Here is an 18,946-nt window from a genome sequence, read left to right on the forward strand (position 1 = left end):
TGTAAATTGTAGTATTTAGTATTAATGCCGTCTGCCGTAGTTTAAATAATTCAAACTCAAGTAATTTAGACAGTATCCAAAAATATTTAAACATTTTATCTTATAATGTGTCAGGTTTGACCAATAAAGCGTTATTTAGTGATTTTTATAAATTTGTTAATACTTTTGACATAATATTTTTATTTGAAACTTTTGTAACAGAGAACAATTACACAAGTATAGATAATAAACTAATAGATTATAAGTTTATGTGGATCCCGGCAATACGAAGTCAAACAAGAGGAAGAGCAAGTGGAGGATGTTACTTTGGTTACAAAAAAGAGTTAGTAAACTTGAAGTGTGAGTTTCTCAATCAAAATCACCTAACGTACGTTAAATTGCAAATCAACAACAAAACCCTTTTGATACTCCCCCTGTACTTGAATTGCAATAATTGGGATGAGGACTTTGATAATCTCGGCGAGATATTTAATACGATTAGTTCATCGAAAATAATGCTGATTGGGGATCTGAACGGGAGAATCGGTCAAGTTGCAGGAACAATTAACGAAGCAAAAGGAATTAATAGGCAGACTAAAGATGTAGTGTGCAATACAAGAGGAAAACGAATAATTGAACTGTGTGACTCGTTTGGATTGAGAATTCTAAATGGAACAATGCCCAGTGACGTTTCTGGTGATTTTACTTTTGTTGGTGGTCAAGGTTCATCAACTATTGATTATTCAATGATAGGCGAAGATTGGGAACCCTTTGTGACTGATTTCGAGGTGCGAGAACTTCCATACTCAGACCATCTGCCGATAGTCGTTACCTTACGGATGACTGGGCATTCAACTGTGGTAAATAACATCGACCAATTACTTCCTAGACTCAACTGGAAACTCTCAAAAGCCTCATTATACAGACAACGTTTGGACACGAATCTACACAACCGCCAAAATACGGACTTTCGCTTGCTAGATCAAATTGTTAAGGCATCTTATCCACAGCAGCAGATTAGTACTACACGAAACAAAATAAGGGTAGAGCCTTGGTTTGACGAAGAATGCCAGAAGGCACGCAGAATTTCATTCGCATGGCTCAGGAATTTCAGAAACTCACCTCAAGGTCAATTTAGAAACATATACATCGAAGCTAATACGACATATAAAAAACTGTGCAAAAGCAAAAAGCGAGAGTATGAGGAACGACAAGCGGCCAGGTTGACCTCCTGTAATAATGCATCAACGTTTTGGAAACTTGCGTGGGAGCTAAATGGTAAAAAACCGCCAATACACAAAAATCTGTGTGCAAATATGCTAGCCGAACACTTTCGGAAACTCCTCAACCCAGAAATGATGCCATCGATCTGGCAATATGCAACACCTGGTATAACCAATGAAATATTGGACTCGCAGTTTACTGCACAAGAATTGGAGCAAGCGTTATGTACTCTGAAAGATGGGAAAGCAGCAGGCGCAAACGGTATCCCAGCCGAATTTTACAAATATGGCACTTCTGCACTTAATGATCGACTTCTTACGATGTTCAATGAAGTCATAGAGGGGAATTTGGTAGTGAATGAATTTCAAGAAGCTGTTATATTCCCAATACATAAGAAAGGATCATACGCGGATGCTTCAAACTATCGGGGCATTTCCTTCTTGAATGCAACATATAAAATTCTTACAACGATGATGCAGAAAAGACTCAACAAGTGGATTAAGTCTCAGAACATACTGAAAGAGTTTCAAGCAGGTTTTAGAGCAGGCTACTCTACAATGGACAATATTTTTGTACTCCGAAGTCTTGCAGAAAGCTTTATCGCTCAAAAAAAGAAATAATATGTATTTTTCATCGACTTTCAAGCGGCATTCGATACAATAAATAGAGGTGCCTTATTCTACAAGCTATATAACGCGGGGTTATCGATGAAATTTGGACGTGCGCTAGAGAATCTCTATAGAGGAACACGAGCGGCTGTATGGAATGGTGCAGAGTTGTCAGATTGGTTTGTGACCTCATCCGGAGTAAGGCAAGGCTGCACATTGAGCCCCACTTTGTTCTCACTTTTTATAAATGACCTGATTGATTATCTTCCTGGTGGCGTGGATTTCGCAGGAACACATATGAAAGCCTTATTATTTGCAGATGATATTGTCATGTTTGCGTATTCGCCGGAAGCGTTACAGCTCATGATAAACAGGTTATATAATTATTGTTGCTTATGGAACTTAATCGTTAATACGCAAAAGTCTAAAGTGATGATATTTAAAAACGGTGGTGGAAGAAATGCTTCTAACGAGAAATGGTCATTTAACGGAGAAGCCTTAGAGTGTGTAACCGAATACAAATACCTAGGGGTAATTTTTACGAGAAGTTTGAGCATGCAGAAGCATTTAACTGTGAAGTTAGAAAAGGCGAAAACAGCCATTAACATATCATGGAAAAGATGCTTCATGAACAGAAACATTGCGCATAGCAGTAAACACAAGGTATTTGAAGCAGTATCGGAGAGCATACTTTTATATGGCGCACAAGTTTGGGGATGTATGAGATTTCAAACGGTGGAAAAACTCTTGACACACTATATTAAAAGGATATTTAGCTTACCAGTCAACACACCAAATTACGTGGTAATGCTCGAAACAGGACTATCACCTTTACACATAAAGACATTGAAGTTGCAAGCCGATTTTCTTCAGTACATATTCAATTTATCAGAATCCAGATTAGTCAAGAAGGTAGCTATCAGTGCCATACACGAACGAAACAGCTGGTATAGAGAGTGGTCAAAACTAGCTGAAGAATGCAATTTAAGCTTTGATTTAAACCTGGAAAACATTGGTAGTTGCAAGACTCTCTTCTACAATGTAATCTCGAAGGTGGATGAGAAATGTAGAGCTGAATATATAGCTGAAGCCTCCAGTTCCATCTACAGAACAGTTTACAGTAGATTAAATCACAATTTGGCAGAGAAAAACTATTTTCATGACTCTTATAAGGTTAATGTTATCGCTACAATGGTCAGACTTCGCAGCGAGCTTATCAATCTGAACTTCATGCCTCACAGACCTGATCTACCATTAGAATGCAGCATTTGCAACATGAAAGAAAGAGAAGACGTAATTCACTTTTTGGGAAGATGCCCAACTTTGAAAGAAACCAGAAGAAGCGTTCTTGGAAGCGATGTTTTATCTGAAGAGCAAGTCCTGGACGAATTGAATCAAATGAACGTTAATAGACTTTATGAATATTGTGTAATTGCGCTCAGATATAGAGCAAGAATAATTAAAGAAGATTTTTGATTAAACAAACCTTTAACTGTATCTTATTTGAATTTTAAATTTTATTGGTTTCCATATAATTCCTTATTTTAAACACATATGCTATTTAAAACGGTTATATCTTTGTAATTAAATTAATATATTATAGTTGTCAATCTGGCAGACGGCAAATGCCATGTCATAATGATTTTTGTAAATGTACATATAAAAACGTTTCTATTGTTAAATTCAAATGTTGATCCAATAAAATCCAAATCTATCTATCTATCTATCTAGATACTTGACATGTACTAGAAAAAGATACTCCTAATCAAGATCTATCATAATAGATATAGATGAGTCATTTTGGAGCATCCTGAAGGATTTTTGATGTTCTAGACGAAAATCAAATCACACCCAAAACCATCACCTGATCCTTCCCAACCCCCAAAATCGATCAAGACTTCAAAATAGATACTTGACATGTACTAGAAAAAGATACTCCTAATCAAGATCTATCATTATAGATATAGATGAGTCATTTTGGAGCATCCTGAAGGATTTTTGATGTTCTAGACGAAAATCAAATCACACCCAAAACCATCACCTGATCCTTCCCAACCCCCAAAATCGATCAAGACTTCAAAATAGATACTTGACATGTACTAGAAAAAGATACTCCTAATCAAGATCTATCATTATAGATATAGATGAGTCATTTTGGAGCATCCTGAAGGATTTTTGATGTTCTAGACGAAAATCAAATCACACCCAAAACCATCACCTGATCCTTCCCAACCCCCAAAATCGATCAAGACTTCAAAATAGATACCTGACATGTACTAGAAAAAGATACTCCTAATCAAGATCTATCATTATAGATAAAGATGAGTCATTTTGGAGCATCCTGAAGGATTTTTGATGTTCTAGACGAAAATCAAATCACACCCAAAACCATCACCTGATCCTTCCCAACCCCCAAAATCGATCAAGACTTCAAAATAGATACTTGACATGCACTAGAAAAAGATACTCCTAATCAAGATCTATCATTATAGATATAGATGAGTCATTTTGGAGCATCCTGAAGGATTTTTGATGTTCTAGACGAAAATCAAATCACACCCAAAACCATCACCTGATCCTTCCCAACCCCCAAAATCGATCAAGACTTCAAAATAGATACTTGACATGTACTAGAAAAAGATACTCCTAATCAAGATCTATCATTATAGATATAGATGAGTCATTTTGGAGCATCCTGAAGGATTTTTGATGTTCTAGACGAAAATCAAATCACACCCAAAACCATCACCTGATCCTTCCCAACCCCCAAAATCGATCAAGACTTCAAAATAGATACTTGACATGTACTAGAAAAAGATACTCCTAATCAAGATCTATCATTATAGATATAGATGAGTCATTTTGGAGCATCCTGAAGGATTTTTGATGTTCTAGACGAAAATCAAATCACACCCAAAACCATCACCTGATCCTTCCCAACCCCCAAAATCGATCAAGACTTCAAAAAAGATACTTGACATGTACTAGAAAAAGATACTCTTAATCAAGATCTATCATTATAGATATAGATGAGTCATTTTGGAGCATCCTGAAGGATTTTTGATGTTCTAGACGAAAATCAAATCCCACCCAAAACCATCACCTGATCCTTCCCAACCCCCAAAATCGATCAAGACTTCAAAATAGATACTTGACATGTACTAGAAAAAGATACTCCTAATCAAGATCTATCATTATAGATATAGATGAGTCATTTTGGAGCATCCTGAAGGATTTTTGATGTTCTAGACGAAAATCAAATCACACCCAAAACCATCACCTGATCCTTCCCAACCCCCAAAATCGATCAAGACTTCAAAATAGATACTTGACATGTACTAGAAAAAGATACTCCTAATCAAGATCTATCATTATAGATATAGATGAGTCATTTTGGAGCATCCTGAAGGATTTTTGATGTTCTAGACGAAAATCAAATCACACCCAAAACCATCACCTGATCCTTCCCAACCCCCAAAATCGATCAAGACTTCAAAATAGATACTTGACATGTACTAGAAAAAGATACTCCTAATCAAGATCTATCATTATAGATATAGATGAGTCATTTTGGAGCATCCTGAAGGATTTTTGATGTTCTAGACGAAAATCAAATCACACCCAAAACCATCACCTGATCCTTCCCAACCCCCAAAATCGATCAAGACTTCAAAATAGATACTTGACATGTACTAGAAAAAGATACTCCTAATCAAGATCTATCATTATAGATATAGATGAGTCATTTTGGAGCATCCTGAAGGATTTTTGATGTTCTAGACGAAAATCAAATCACACCCAAAACCATCACCAGATCCTTCCCAACCCCCAAAATCGATCAAGACTTCAAAATAGATACTTGACATGTACTAGAAAAAGATACTCCTAATCAAGATCTATCATTATAGATATAGATGAGTCATTTTGGAGCATCCTGAAGGATTTTTGATGTTCTAGACGAAAAGCAAATCACACCCAAAACCATCACCTGATCCTTCACAACCCCCAAAATCGATCAAGACTTCAAAATAGATACTTGACATGTACTAGAAAAAGATACTCCTAATCAAGATCTATCATTATAGATATAGATGAGTCATTTTGGAGCATCCTGAAGGATTTTTGATGTTCTAGACGAAAATCAAATCACACCCAAAACCATCACCTGATCCTTCCCAACCCCCAAAATCGATCAAGACTTCAAAATAGATACTTGACATGTACTAGAAAAAGATACTCCTAATCAAGATCTATCATTATAGATATAGATGAGTCATTTTGGAGCATCCTGAAGGATTTTTGATGTTCTAGACGAAAATCAAATCACACCCAAAACCATCACCTGATCCTTCCCAACCCCCAAAATCGATCAAGACTTCAAAATAGATACTTAACATGTACTAGAAAAAGATACTCCTAATCAAGATCTATCATTATAGATATAGATGAGTCATTTTGGAGCATCCTGAAGGATTTTTGATGTTCTAGACGAAAATCAAATCACACCCAAAACCATCACCTGATCCTTCCCAACCCCCAAAATCGATCAAGACTTCAAAATAGATACTTGACATGTACTAGAAAAAGATACTCCTAATCAAGATCTATCATTATAGATATAGATGAGTCATTTTGGAGCATCCTGAACTATTTTTGATGTTCTAGACGAAAATCAAATCACACCCAAAACCATCACCTGATCCTTCCCAACCCCCAAAATCGATCAAGACTTCAAAATAGATACTTGACATGTACTAGAAAAAGATACTCCTAATCAAGATCTATCATTATAGATATAGATGAGTCATTTTGGAGCATCCTGAAGGATTTTTGATGTTCTAGACGAAAATCAAATCACACCCAAAACCATCACCTGATCCTTCCCAACCCCCAAAATCGATCAAGACTTCAAAATAGATACTTGACATGTACTAGAAAAAGATACTCCTAATCAAGATCTATCATTATAGATATAGATAAGTCATTTTGGAGCATCCTGAAGGATTTTTGATGTTCTAGACGAAAATCAAATCACACCCAAAAACATCACCTGATCCTTCCCAACCCCCAAAATCGATCAAGACTTCAAAATAGATACTTGACATGTACTAGAAAAAGATACTCCTAATCAAGATCTATCATTATAGATATAGATGAGTCATTTTGGAGCATCCTGAAGGATTTTTGATGTTCTAGACGAAAATCAAATCACACCCAAAACCATCACCTGATCCTTCCCAACCCCCAAAATCGATCAAGACTTCAAAATAGATACTTGACATGTACTAGAAAAAGATACTCCTAATCAAGATCTATCATTATAGATATAGATGAGTCATTTTGGAGCATCCTGAAGGATTTTTGATGTTCTAGACGAAAATCAAATCACACCCAAAACCATCACCTGATCCTTCCCAACCCCCAAAATCGATCAAGACTTCAAAATAGATACTTGACATGTACTAGAAAAAGATACTCCTAATCAAGATCTATCATTATAGATATAGATGAGTCATTTTGGAGCATCCTGAAGGATTTTTGATGTTCTAGACGAAAATCAAATCACACCCAAAACCATCACCTGATCCTTCCCAACCCCCAAAATCGATCAAGACTTTAAAATAGATACTTGACATGTACTAGAAAAAGATACTCCTAATCAAGATCTATCATTATAGATATAGATGAGTCATTTTAGAGCATCCTGAAGGATTTTTGATGTTCTAGACGAAAATCAAATCACACCCAAAACCATCACCTGATCCTTCCCAACCCCCAAAATCGATCAAGACTTCAAAATAGATACTTGACATGTACTAGAAAAAGATACTCCTAATCAAGATCTATCATTATAGATATAGATGAGTCATTTTGGAGCATCCTGAAGGATTTTTGATGTTCTAGACGAAAATCAAATCACACCCAAAACCATCACCTGATCCTTCCCAACCCCCAAAATCGATCAAGACTTCAAAATAGATACTTGACATGTACTAGAAAAAGATACTCCTAATCAAGATCTATCATTATAGATATAGATGAGTCATTTTGGAGCATCCTGAATGATTTTTGATGTTCTAGACGAAAATCAAATCACACCCAAAACCATCACCTGATCCTTCCCAACCCCCAAAATCGATCAAGACTTCAAAATAGATACTTGACATGTGTTTCGCCGATAAATTAAAATAAAAGACGATCTTTTCGTTCCAACGTTATAAAAAAGAATGATTTATTTTCTTGACATTATTGTCACAAAATAGGCATAATGGTACAACAATAAAAATGAAACATGATAAGCAGAATTTGAATTTGACATTTACACTTATATAACTTTATAAAAACAATCAAATTGAAGACTAGTTGGTGGGTGGCGTTCTGTTTCTTAGCTCAACATTCCTCCCCGGCGTGAACATAGTTCTCAACTCCATCTTCGTCTTGAGACATCATGAAACGATAAAATTAAACGATTCAAAAAAAAATAAAACATATAGCACTAGATTAGGCACGGAGACATAAACAGAAAAGTTCAAACAAACAGATCTGGCTGAACGTCAGATATTAAATTTCCAATGTGACTATAGTTGTCTCATTCTAGTCCGTGCACCTTGATTTTCGCTTCGTTGTTTGTTGTTTGTAAATTTGTAAATTGTGTTCAAGTTTGTTTATCAGTGATATTAAATTGTGTTATTTTGTTATAAATAATAAATAAATTGTTAAATATTTATCTGTGGTGTGTGCTGCTAAATAAGGGTAAGTTTTTTTTTAAATTTTGTGTTAATATTGTAGGTAAGTTTAGTATAATAGCGTAATTAGTTGCATTTTACTCTTCCATAAGAAATACACAGGTTTGTGTGTTTCCCATAAGAAATGCACAGGTTTGTGTGTTTCTCATAAGAAATATACGAGTGCGTGTGTTGCCCATAAGGAAAGTACATGTTCGTGTGTATTTCGTATCTCCATTGAGTAAAATTCCATTCGTTGCAGACTAAAGGTCCCTTATTGGTTTCAAAAAAAATATTTTTTTATTATTATGATATTATTAGTGGACTGTATTATTATTAATTTTTTGTATTAATTAAGTTAATCGACGATAACAGTGGGGTGTTTTAGAATATTTTTAGAAAAAAAAATTGTTGTTTTTTTTTTTTGATTTGGTTGACATCGTTTTAATATTTAATGTTTTAATGATTGCTTAAACTTAGTTATAGATGATTGTTTTGTTGATTTATATTTGAATTAGAGTTGAATGTGATTTTAAATGTGATGAATTTATATGTGATTATTTATTTGTTATTAAATGAAGAATGTTCTTGATGACATTAATGATAATATAACAATGTTAATTAAATTGTTTAGGTGTTTTTTAGTACGTGTGATACTTATGTTTTCTGCTGTGATAAATGAGTATGATACTGTGTAATTGTGGGTGATAGATTTAAATTGTTTAAAAATGCAATATCTCAATACGTTTAATGCTGATTTTCTGTGAGTAACATTTTCTGAATTGTGCAATTGAATGTCTAATGTTGAATATTTTGATTTTCTGTGACAACATTAGAATTGCATGACTGTGATAATCTGAAATATGACTGTTATATTCTGATTGACTGATTCATATTTATTGGTTGACTGAGTGTTTGTATTCGATTGATTGACTGAGTGTTTGTATTCGATTGATTGACTGAGTGTTTGTATTCGATTGATTGACTGAGTGTGTATTTCGATTTTGACTGAGTGTGTATTTCGATTTTGACTGAGTGTGTATTTCGATTTTGAGTGTTTTAGTGAGTGCATGTTTTGGTTCTAAATGAGATATTGTTTTGTTATTGATTCAGTAATATAATTTCTCATGGTTAAATAATTGAGTTTTCGTCGAAAGATTTGTTACAGGGTAGAAGGCATATTTTAGTTATTGGTCTTTTGAATTCACCTGATTTTGTTTTTATAGTTACGACACGAGTAAGCTTATCAGCTCCTTGTACTAGTGAGGTAATACGTGCAAGAGCCCATTGCGATGGTGGCAGGCGTTCATCTTTTAGCAATACTAAATCTCCAACTTGAGGTTGTGGCTGTTGGTGTAACCATTTTGGTCGACGTTGCATTCGAGATAAGTACTCTCCGCTCCACTGCTTCCAGAATGAGTTGACGGCTGCTTGCATTTTATTCCATCTATTTAGATGAGTAATTTTTTCGTCGTTTATATCTGCTTCTGGTACAAGAAAACTTGATGTTCCAATTAGAAAGTGTGCTGGTGTTAAAATGGCGAAATCTTCAAAGTTGTCGGATAAAGGACATAGAGGCCTCGAATTTAAACATGCTTCTATTTGAGTTAGAAGTGTGCTGAGTTCCTCAAATGTAAGGGTCTCGTTCCTAACGATCCGCTTTAAGTGAAATTTAACGGATTTCACTCCTGCTTCCCATAGACCTCCAAAGTGCGGGGAAGCGGGAGGAATAAAATTCCACTTTGTTCCGATGTTGGTTGTTGCTAATTGGACTTGCTTCCAGTCGAAATTTGCGGCCTTCAGCATTTTTTGAAGTTCGGAATTCGCTCCTACGAAGTTTTTTCCACAGTCACTGTAGATTTCTGTGCAAATACCTCGACGTGCTGTAAATCTTCGAAAGGCTGCCAAAAAAGTTTGAGTTGTCATATCGGTGACAGCTTCAAGGTGTATTGCCTTGGTTGCTAAACATACAAATATGGAGAAATATCCTTTGAACGTTTTTCCTCCACGGCCTTTCCAAGATTTGACATCTATCGGTCCAGCATAGTCTACCCCGGTGTGGGTAAATGGTCGCGAGATTCTTACTCGGGGAGCTGGAAGATTTCCCATTAATTGCTGTAACGGTTTCGCTCCAAAACGAAAACAGATAGTACAGTGGTGAATATATTTTTTAACACTAGTTTTTAGGTTGAAAATCCAATATTTTGTCCTTATATATGCGATCGTTTGCTGTATTCCACCATGGAAAGTGTTTTCATGCGCCTCCCTAATCAAAAGTTCTGTGAAGACATTGCTAGATTTTAAAATAATTGGATGTTTCTGTTCGTATTGTAAATTTGAATTTTGTAAACGTCCTCCTACTCGTAGTATTCCATGACTGTCAATAAAGGGATTTAATGATCCAAAATGTTTACCTGATGTTGGATGCTTTGTCAAATCCTTGAATACTTCTGAAAAGTGCTGTCTCTGTACTACTCTAATGCAATTAAAGGTTGCATTTCTAATGTCGGCTGTTAAAATTGGGCTTTTTAACTGGTCTTGTGATAATTTTTTAACAAAAAAGAATGCAATCCTCCGGCAGTAAGCAATGGTTCGTACGAGTTGTTTAAAATCTGAAATTTTGTTAATTAATTTTTGTACTTCATTTTCAGTTTCAACGACGCAGTGCAGGTGAATTTTTTCTGGACGCATTTCTTCTTCGGTTTCAAACGATGATGTTGAACTTGGGCTCGAAAACTTCCAATCGGATTGAAGGTAGTCTGGTCCTCGCCACCAAAGACAGTTGTCCTTAAGTTCCAATGGTGAAACTCCTCTGGACGCAAAATCTGCTGGGTTCTGTTTTGTAGGAACATGATTCCAGATGTTGACATTTGTTAATCTCTGTATTTCGGCAACTCTGTTACTAACAAATGTTTTCCATTTTGATGGCGGTGCAGCAATCCAACATAAAGTTATCATAGAATCCGTCCACGCAAACGTTTTGACATCATTTAATTTTAAGACCTTTTGAATATAGTTTAAAAGTCGAGCTAACATCACAGCACCACATAATTCAAGTCGAGGAAGCGATATAGTATTGAGTGGTGCAACTCTAGTTTTTGACATAACAAGGTTGGTGTGAATTTTATTATTTTTGTCCAAGGTCCGTAAATAAACTACAGCTCCATAAGCCTTCATTGAAGCATCGCTGAATCCATGTAATTCTACTTTTAAATTATTCTTTTCAGTTTGTATCCAACGTTGAATTTTGATATCTTGAAGTACTGGTAGTTGTGTTTGTAGAGATAACCATTCTCGCTGCAATTCTGGCGGAACAGGTGCATCCCATGCCAAACCCTTCACCCATAACTTTTGCATAATGATTTTTGCCAAAATCACACATGGTGAAATCCATCCAAGGGGATCGAAAAGTTTGGCAATAGTTGAAAGAACTTCTCGTTTGGTGACTTCTACTGATTCGGATTTGGTCCACTGAAAAGAAAAGGAGTCACTGTAAGGAAGCCATTTGATTCCAAGAGTCTTGATGTGTTCTGCTGACTCAAAGGGTAGCATGAAATCAACTGCACGGTCTTGATGAGCGATGTTCACAAGAGCTTCTTCAAAATTACTGGCCCATTTCCGAAGATGGAAGCCAGCTGATAATAAGAGTTGGTTGATTTCGGTCACTTTCTGTTGAGCTTCGTAAATTGAGTCTGCTCCGCTTACTAAATCATCAACGTACATGTCTTGTCTTATCATATCAGCTGCTAATGGATAATTTTGCCTTTCATCATCAGCGAGCTTATTCAAAGTACGTGTTGCCAAGTAAGGAGCAGATGCGGTTCCAAAAGTTACTGTTTTTAAACGATACAGCTTCAAAGGACTCTGGTTGTCACTTCTCCAATAAATTAGCTGATAAAGCGTGTCTTGGTCTCTCATTTGAATTTGCCGGTACATTTTTTCAATGTCCGCTGTCAAGGTAATCTTAAAAGTTCTCCATTTTAAAATGATGTCCATAATGTTTAATTGTGTCTTAGGTCCAACCAAAAGATGTTCGTTCAAGGACGTTCCGTCAGAAGTTTTGAAGGTAGCATCAAAAACTACTCGCAACTTCGTTGTGGTACTGGACTCCTTAAATACAGCATGATGAGGCACGACATAATAGAATGGTGAATTAAGAATTCCTTGGCTGACATCTACTTCTTCCATGTGATTTAGTTGAAGGTACTCGGAAATGCAAGCTGCATATTGTTTGTGTAACTCTGGATTGTTGTTGAGTCTTCGTTCGAGTTGAAGAAATCTTCTGAAGGCTCCTTGCTGACTGTTTCCAAGTGCAGGTCTATCACCGTCCTTGAATGGTAAAGCAACTTCAAATCTTCCATCTGGTAAACGGCAGGTGTTCATCTGAAAATGCTTCTCACAAGCAGCGTCTTCCGCAGCATCAGGTTCATCGAACGGTGTTTCTTCAATTTCCCAAAATTTGCGAAGTTGTGAATCGATGTCGACAAACTGCAAGTGTATCCGAAATGTTTCGACAGGTACCTTACCAAAGACGATCCATCCAAGTTGAGTGTTTTGAGCAATTGGAGCAACTGCCTCTGTTCCCCTGACTATCTCCGGCAGAACTATTTCACTAAAAACATCACTACCTAATAGCAAGTCAACGTTAGCAGGTTTGTGAAATGAGGGATCGGCTAAACTCAAACCCTGAATATGGGTCCATTGATGTGGAAGAAACTCTTTATTGGGAAGTAAACCAGTTAAAGTTTTAAAAACGAACGCCCTAGCACTTATCTCAAATGAGGTATGTATCGATTTTAATTTTATGTTGACAAAGCTTTGACAAGAACCTGTTTTGTTATTTCCAAATCCAGAGACTTCGACAAGGGTACGACATTTTCTTAAATTAAGTTGTTGTGCTGCTGCTTCGGTGATGAATGTTGCTTCTGAACCTGGATCTATCAGCGCTCTCAAATTCACAAACTCTCCGTTCAATGACTGAATCTGAACTACTGCTGTGGCAAGTAGAACGAAAGAATTCGCTTGATTTGAGAGGTGATAACTGCGAGTGGTGTTCGTTGATGAAGCTTGATCACTACCTGGATGAAATGCTGGAGCGTTTGGATTGATTTGTGTTGATACTGGATAGCTACTTTGATTTGAAACTGGTATTGGATTTCTACGATGTGGTTGTGAATTGTGCGAATTAGACGGCTGTGAATTGTTGAACTGTGAATCTTGAGAAAATGAAGGTTGATTGTTAAATGACTGCTGAGTAGAATGAGAATCGTGTAAAAGTGAGTGATGTTTCTGTCTGCAGTGATAACATCGTTTCTCACTCGGACATTTGAATGTTTTATGGTTGTAAGCCAAACAATTTTCACAAACTCCTATTTGTTTAACTATCTTCATTCTTTCAGGTACATCCAAATCTAAAAATGAGTAACAAGAGCGAAGTGTATGCTGACCGCGATGACATACTGCACAACTACGAGTATCCTTCCTTGTAGAATTCAAGTGAAATACTCTTGGTTTGAATTTAGATGGTTCCTTACTAGTGGAATCTAGTGACTTCAACCCTGATTGGCAAACAACTTCTAAAGAACGAAAACGAGTTTCCAAAAAAACTGAAAATTCATGGAAAGAAGGTAGCTCCTTTGTTAATCCAAGCTTTTCTTCCCATAACTGTTGTGTTTTTATAGGTAGTTTTTGTAGCAACGTGAAAATCACGAAAACATCCCAACTTTCTACTGGCACACCTAAGTTCTTCAAAGCATGAAGCACTTCTCTCGATTTATCTAACAGACACTTGATGGAATCTGACGTTTCAACCTTAATTATTGGCTGCTCAAAAAATGATTTTAACTGTGAGTTGACTAAAATTCTTTTGTGGTCGTAGCGTGTTGTCAAAATTTCCCAAGCCTCATCATAATTATCATTATTAACCTCTAAATAGTCTAATAATGATGCAGCATTACCCTTTAAACATGATTTTAAATATGTCAATTTCTCGATATTCGATAAAGAAGAATTGTTGTGTATCAATGACACAAAAAGGTCATGGAAAGGACGCCAAGTATTGTAATCTCCATAAAAGGTTGGAGGAGTTATACGAGGAAGCTTAATCTCATGTACATGTGGTGTTTTCATAGTACTATTAAAATGAGATTCATCATTCCTTTCTACCTTTCTAGTGGCTTCACCAGATTGACCACCATCTAACTTCACCAATTCTTCTAAATCGTTTAGAATGTCTGATTTATAACAGAGACACATTTCGACAATGAAATCATATAATTCTTCACACTTATCCGCTACATCTTCGCTTTCATCTGATTTCTGAATGTCATCGAAAAGACTACTAATTTTCTTATAGTTATCATCTAAAACACTCAATCGAACATGCAAATAACTCTTGGATTTTCTTTCAGCACCCAAATTTTTATAACTCGTGAAACTCTTTTTGATTTGAGCACAAGTTTTCTTAAATAATTTCATTGAGGCTGATTCACTCATTGTAATATATGTATGTATGTATATGTATATAACACTCAATATATGATATGATAAATATAAATTATTGCACTCACTTTAAAAGCAGGATAAATGATGAAAATTCCACACGATGATTTCGACAAATTCTCCACAGTTTCTGCACAGTAATGATGAACGGTGATAATGATGGCAATAGTTAAAACGGTGACAACGGTAATAACGGTGACAACGGTAATGCAGCAACAGTTATAACGGACAACAGTTATGAAGCAACGGCAATCCAATATCACATTTGGTGGTTAAATTCTCCAAAAAATATAGATTTTCTTTGTTACGTTTATTGCACTTTGTAAAATTTGATATAATTACTCACATGAATTTATAAATTAATTGTGTTGATTAATTGCAGGCTGAGATGCTGACTGGGTACTTCGCTGGACAGGACACTGATTGGGAACTCCGCTGGACAGGACACTGACTGGATGCTCCGCAGGACAAGACAACGTATGGGTACTTCACTGGACAGTATGCTCGATGACGCTCGACGTACACTCACAATTTGTATTTTTTATCACAGTATTTTGTTTTGATTATATCACAGTATTATTATTTTACTTTATTTATCACAGTCTTTAAGATTTACTATCTGTATATTTATCACAATCAACTTTGATGATATGTATATGTCGTATTAGTTTAATTCGGCTCGATAGGACCAAATGTTTCGCCGATAAATTAAAATAAAAGACGATCTTTTCGTTCCAACGTTATAAAAAAGAATGATTTATTTTCTTGACATTATTGTCACAAAATAGGCATAATGGTACAACAATAAAAATGAAACATGATAAGCAGAATTTGAATTTGACATTTACAATTATATAACTTTATAAAAACAATCAAATTGAAGACTAGTTGGTGGGTGGCGTTCTGTTTCTTAGCTCAACAACATGTACTAGAAAAAGATACTCCTAATCAAGATCTATCATTATAGATATAGATGAGTCATTTTGGAGCATCCTGAAGGATTTTTGATGTTCTAGACGAAAATCAAATCACACCCAAAACCATCACCTGATCCTTCCCAACCCCCAAAATCGATCAAGACTTCAAAATAGATACTTGACATGTACTAGAAAAAGATACTCCTAATCAAGATCTATCATTATAGAGTCATTTTGGAGCATCCTGAAGGATTTTTGATGTTCTAGACGAAAATCAAATCACACCCAAAACCATCACCTGATCCTTCCCAACCCCCAAAATCGATCAAGACTTCAAAATAGATACTTAACATGTACTAGAAAAAGATACTCCTAATCAAGATCTATCATTATAGATATAGATGAGTCATTTTGGAGCATCCTGAAGGATTTTTGATGTTCTAGACGAAAATCAAATCACACCCAAAACCATCACCTGATCCTTCCCAACCCCCAAAATCGATCAAGACTTCAAAATAGATACTTGACATGTACTAGAAAAAGGTACTCCTAATCAAGATCTATCATTATAGATATAGATGAGTCATTTTGGAGCATCCTGAAGGATTTTTGATGTTCTAGACGAAAATCAAATCACACCCAAAACCATCACCTGATCCTTCCCAACCCCCAAAATCGATCAAGACTTCAAAATAGATACTTGACATGTACTAGAAAAAGATACTCCTAATCAAGATCTATCATTATAGATATAGATGAGTCATTTTGGAGCATCCTGAAGGATTTTTGATGTTCTAGACGAAAATCAAATCACACCCAAAACCATCACCTGATCCTTCCCAACCCCCAAAATCGATCAAGACTTCAAAATAGATACTTGACATGTACTAGAAAAAGATACTCCTAATCAAGATCTATCATTATAGATATAGATGAGTCATTTTGGAGCATCCTGAAGGATTTTTGATGTTCTAGACGAAAATCAAATCACACCCAAAACCATCACCTGATCCTTCCCAACCCCCAAAATCGATCAAGACTTCAAAATAGATACTTGACATGTACTAGAAAAAGATACTCCTAATCAAGATCTATCATTATAGATATAGATGAGTCATTTTGGAGCATCCTGAAGGATTTTTGATGTTCTAGACGAAAATCAAATCACACCCAAAACCATCACCTGATCCTTCCCAACCCCCAAAATCGATCAAGACTTCAAAATAGATACTTGACATGTACTAGAAAAAGGTACTCCTAATCAAGATCTATCATTATAGATATAGATGAGTCATTTTGGAGCATCCTGAAGGATTTTTGATGTTCTAGACGAAAATCAAATCACACCCAAAACCATTACCTGATCCTTCCCAACCCCCAAAATCGATCAAGACTTCAAAATAGATACTTGACATGTACTAGAAAAAGATACTCCTAATCAAGATCTATCATTATAGATATAGATGAGTCATTTTGGAGCATCCTGAAGGATTTTTGATGTTCTAGACGAAAATCAAATCACACCCAAAACCATCACCTGATCCTTCCCAACCCCCAAAATCGATCAAGACTTCAAAATAGATACTTGACATGTACTAGAAAAAGATACTCCTAATCAAGATCTATCATTATAGATATAGATGAGTCATTTTGGAGCATCCTGAAGGATTTTTGATGTTCTAGACGAAAATCAAATCACACCCAAAACCATCACCTGATCCTTCCCAACCCCCAAAATCGATCAAGACTTCAAAATAGATACTTGACATGTACTAGAAAAAGATACTCCTAATCAAGATCTATCATTATAGATATAGATGAGTCATTTTGGAGCATCCTGAAGGATTTTTGATGTTCTAGACGAAAATCAAATCACACCCAAAACCATCACCTGATCCTTCCCAACCCCCAAAATCGATCAAGACTTCAAAATAGATACTTGACATGTACTAGAAAAAGATACTCCTAATCAAGATCTATCATTATAGATATAGATGAGTCATTTTGGAGCATCCTGAAGGATTTTTGATGTTCTAGACGAAAATCAAATCACACCCAAAACCATCACCTGATCCTTCCCAACCCCCAAAATCGATCAAGACTTCAAAATAGATACTTGACATGTACTAGAAAAAGATACTCCTAATCAAGATCTATCATTATAGATATAGATGAGTCATTTTGGAGCATCCTAAAGGATTTTTGATGTTCTAGACGAAAATCAAATCACACCCAAAACCACCACCTGATCCTTCCCAACCCCCAAAATCGATCAAGACTTCAAAATAGATACTTGACATGTACTAGAAAAAGATACTCCTAATCAAGATCTATCATTATAGATATAGATGAGTCATTTTGGAGCATCCTGAAGGATTTTTGATGTTCTAGACGAAAATCAAATCACACCCAAAACCATCACCTGATCCTTCCAAACCCCCAAAATCGATCAAGACTTCAAAATAGATACTTGACATGTACTAGAAAAAGATACTCCTAATCAAGATCTATCATTATAGATATAGATGAGTCATTTTGGAGCATCCTGAAGGATTTTTGATGTTCTAGACGAAAATCAAATCACACCCAAAACCATCACCTGATCCTTCCCAACCCCCAAAATCGATCAAGACTTCAAAATAGATACTTGACATGTACTAGAAAAAGATACTCCTAATCAAGATCTATCATTATAGATATAGATGAGTCATTTTGGAGCATCCTGAAGGATTTTTGATGTTCTAGACGAAAATCAAATCACACCCAAAACCATCACCTGATCCTTCCCAACCCCCAAAATCGATCAAGACTTCAAAATAGATACTTGACATGTACTAGAAAAAGATACTCCTAATCAAGATCTATCATTATAGATATAGATGAGTCATTTTGGAGCATCCTGAAGGATTTTTGATGTTCTAGACGAAAATCAAATCACACCCAAAACCATCACCTGATCCTTCCCAACCCCCAAAATCGATCAAGACTTCAA

The 18,946-nt window shown here is 35.8% G+C and overlaps 2 protein-coding genes and 1 long non-coding RNA gene across 3 annotated transcripts; 2 read left to right on the forward strand and 1 right to left on the reverse strand.

Moving 5' to 3' along the window:
- Positions 1-201: 201 nt before the first annotated feature.
- Positions 202-3,287, forward strand: LOC129953526 (uncharacterized; the record flags this gene model as incomplete). Its single annotated transcript, XM_056066770.1, has 2 exons — positions 202-1,737; positions 1,849-3,287. Coding segments are annotated over 2 exons (2,975 nt in total), but the record flags the coding sequence as incomplete, so codon positions are not given.
- A 4,831-nt stretch (positions 3,288-8,118) lies between these two features.
- On the reverse strand, positions 8,119-15,031 carry LOC129953524 (uncharacterized). The gene is made up of 2 exons (XM_056066769.1): positions 9,745-15,031; positions 8,119-8,248 (listed from the first exon to the last, which is right to left on the reverse strand). The coding sequence occupies exons 1-2, from the start codon at positions 15,029-15,031 to the stop codon at positions 8,202-8,204; spliced, it is 5,334 nt and encodes a 1,777-aa protein (XP_055922744.1). The 3' UTR covers positions 8,119-8,201.
- A 28-nt stretch (positions 15,032-15,059) lies between these two features.
- LOC129953525 (uncharacterized) lies at positions 15,060-15,601 on the forward strand. Its single transcript, XR_008782552.1, has 2 exons — positions 15,060-15,359; positions 15,420-15,601. It is a non-coding gene; the product is annotated as an uncharacterized LOC129953525 (long non-coding RNA).
- Positions 15,602-18,946: the final 3,345 nt, after the last annotated feature.

The sequence above is a fragment of the Eupeodes corollae genome, unplaced genomic scaffold (genome assembly GCF_945859685.1).
Source record: "Eupeodes corollae unplaced genomic scaffold, idEupCoro1.1 scaffold_976, whole genome shotgun sequence".
Classification (NCBI taxonomy): domain Eukaryota; kingdom Metazoa; phylum Arthropoda; class Insecta; order Diptera; family Syrphidae; genus Eupeodes; species Eupeodes corollae.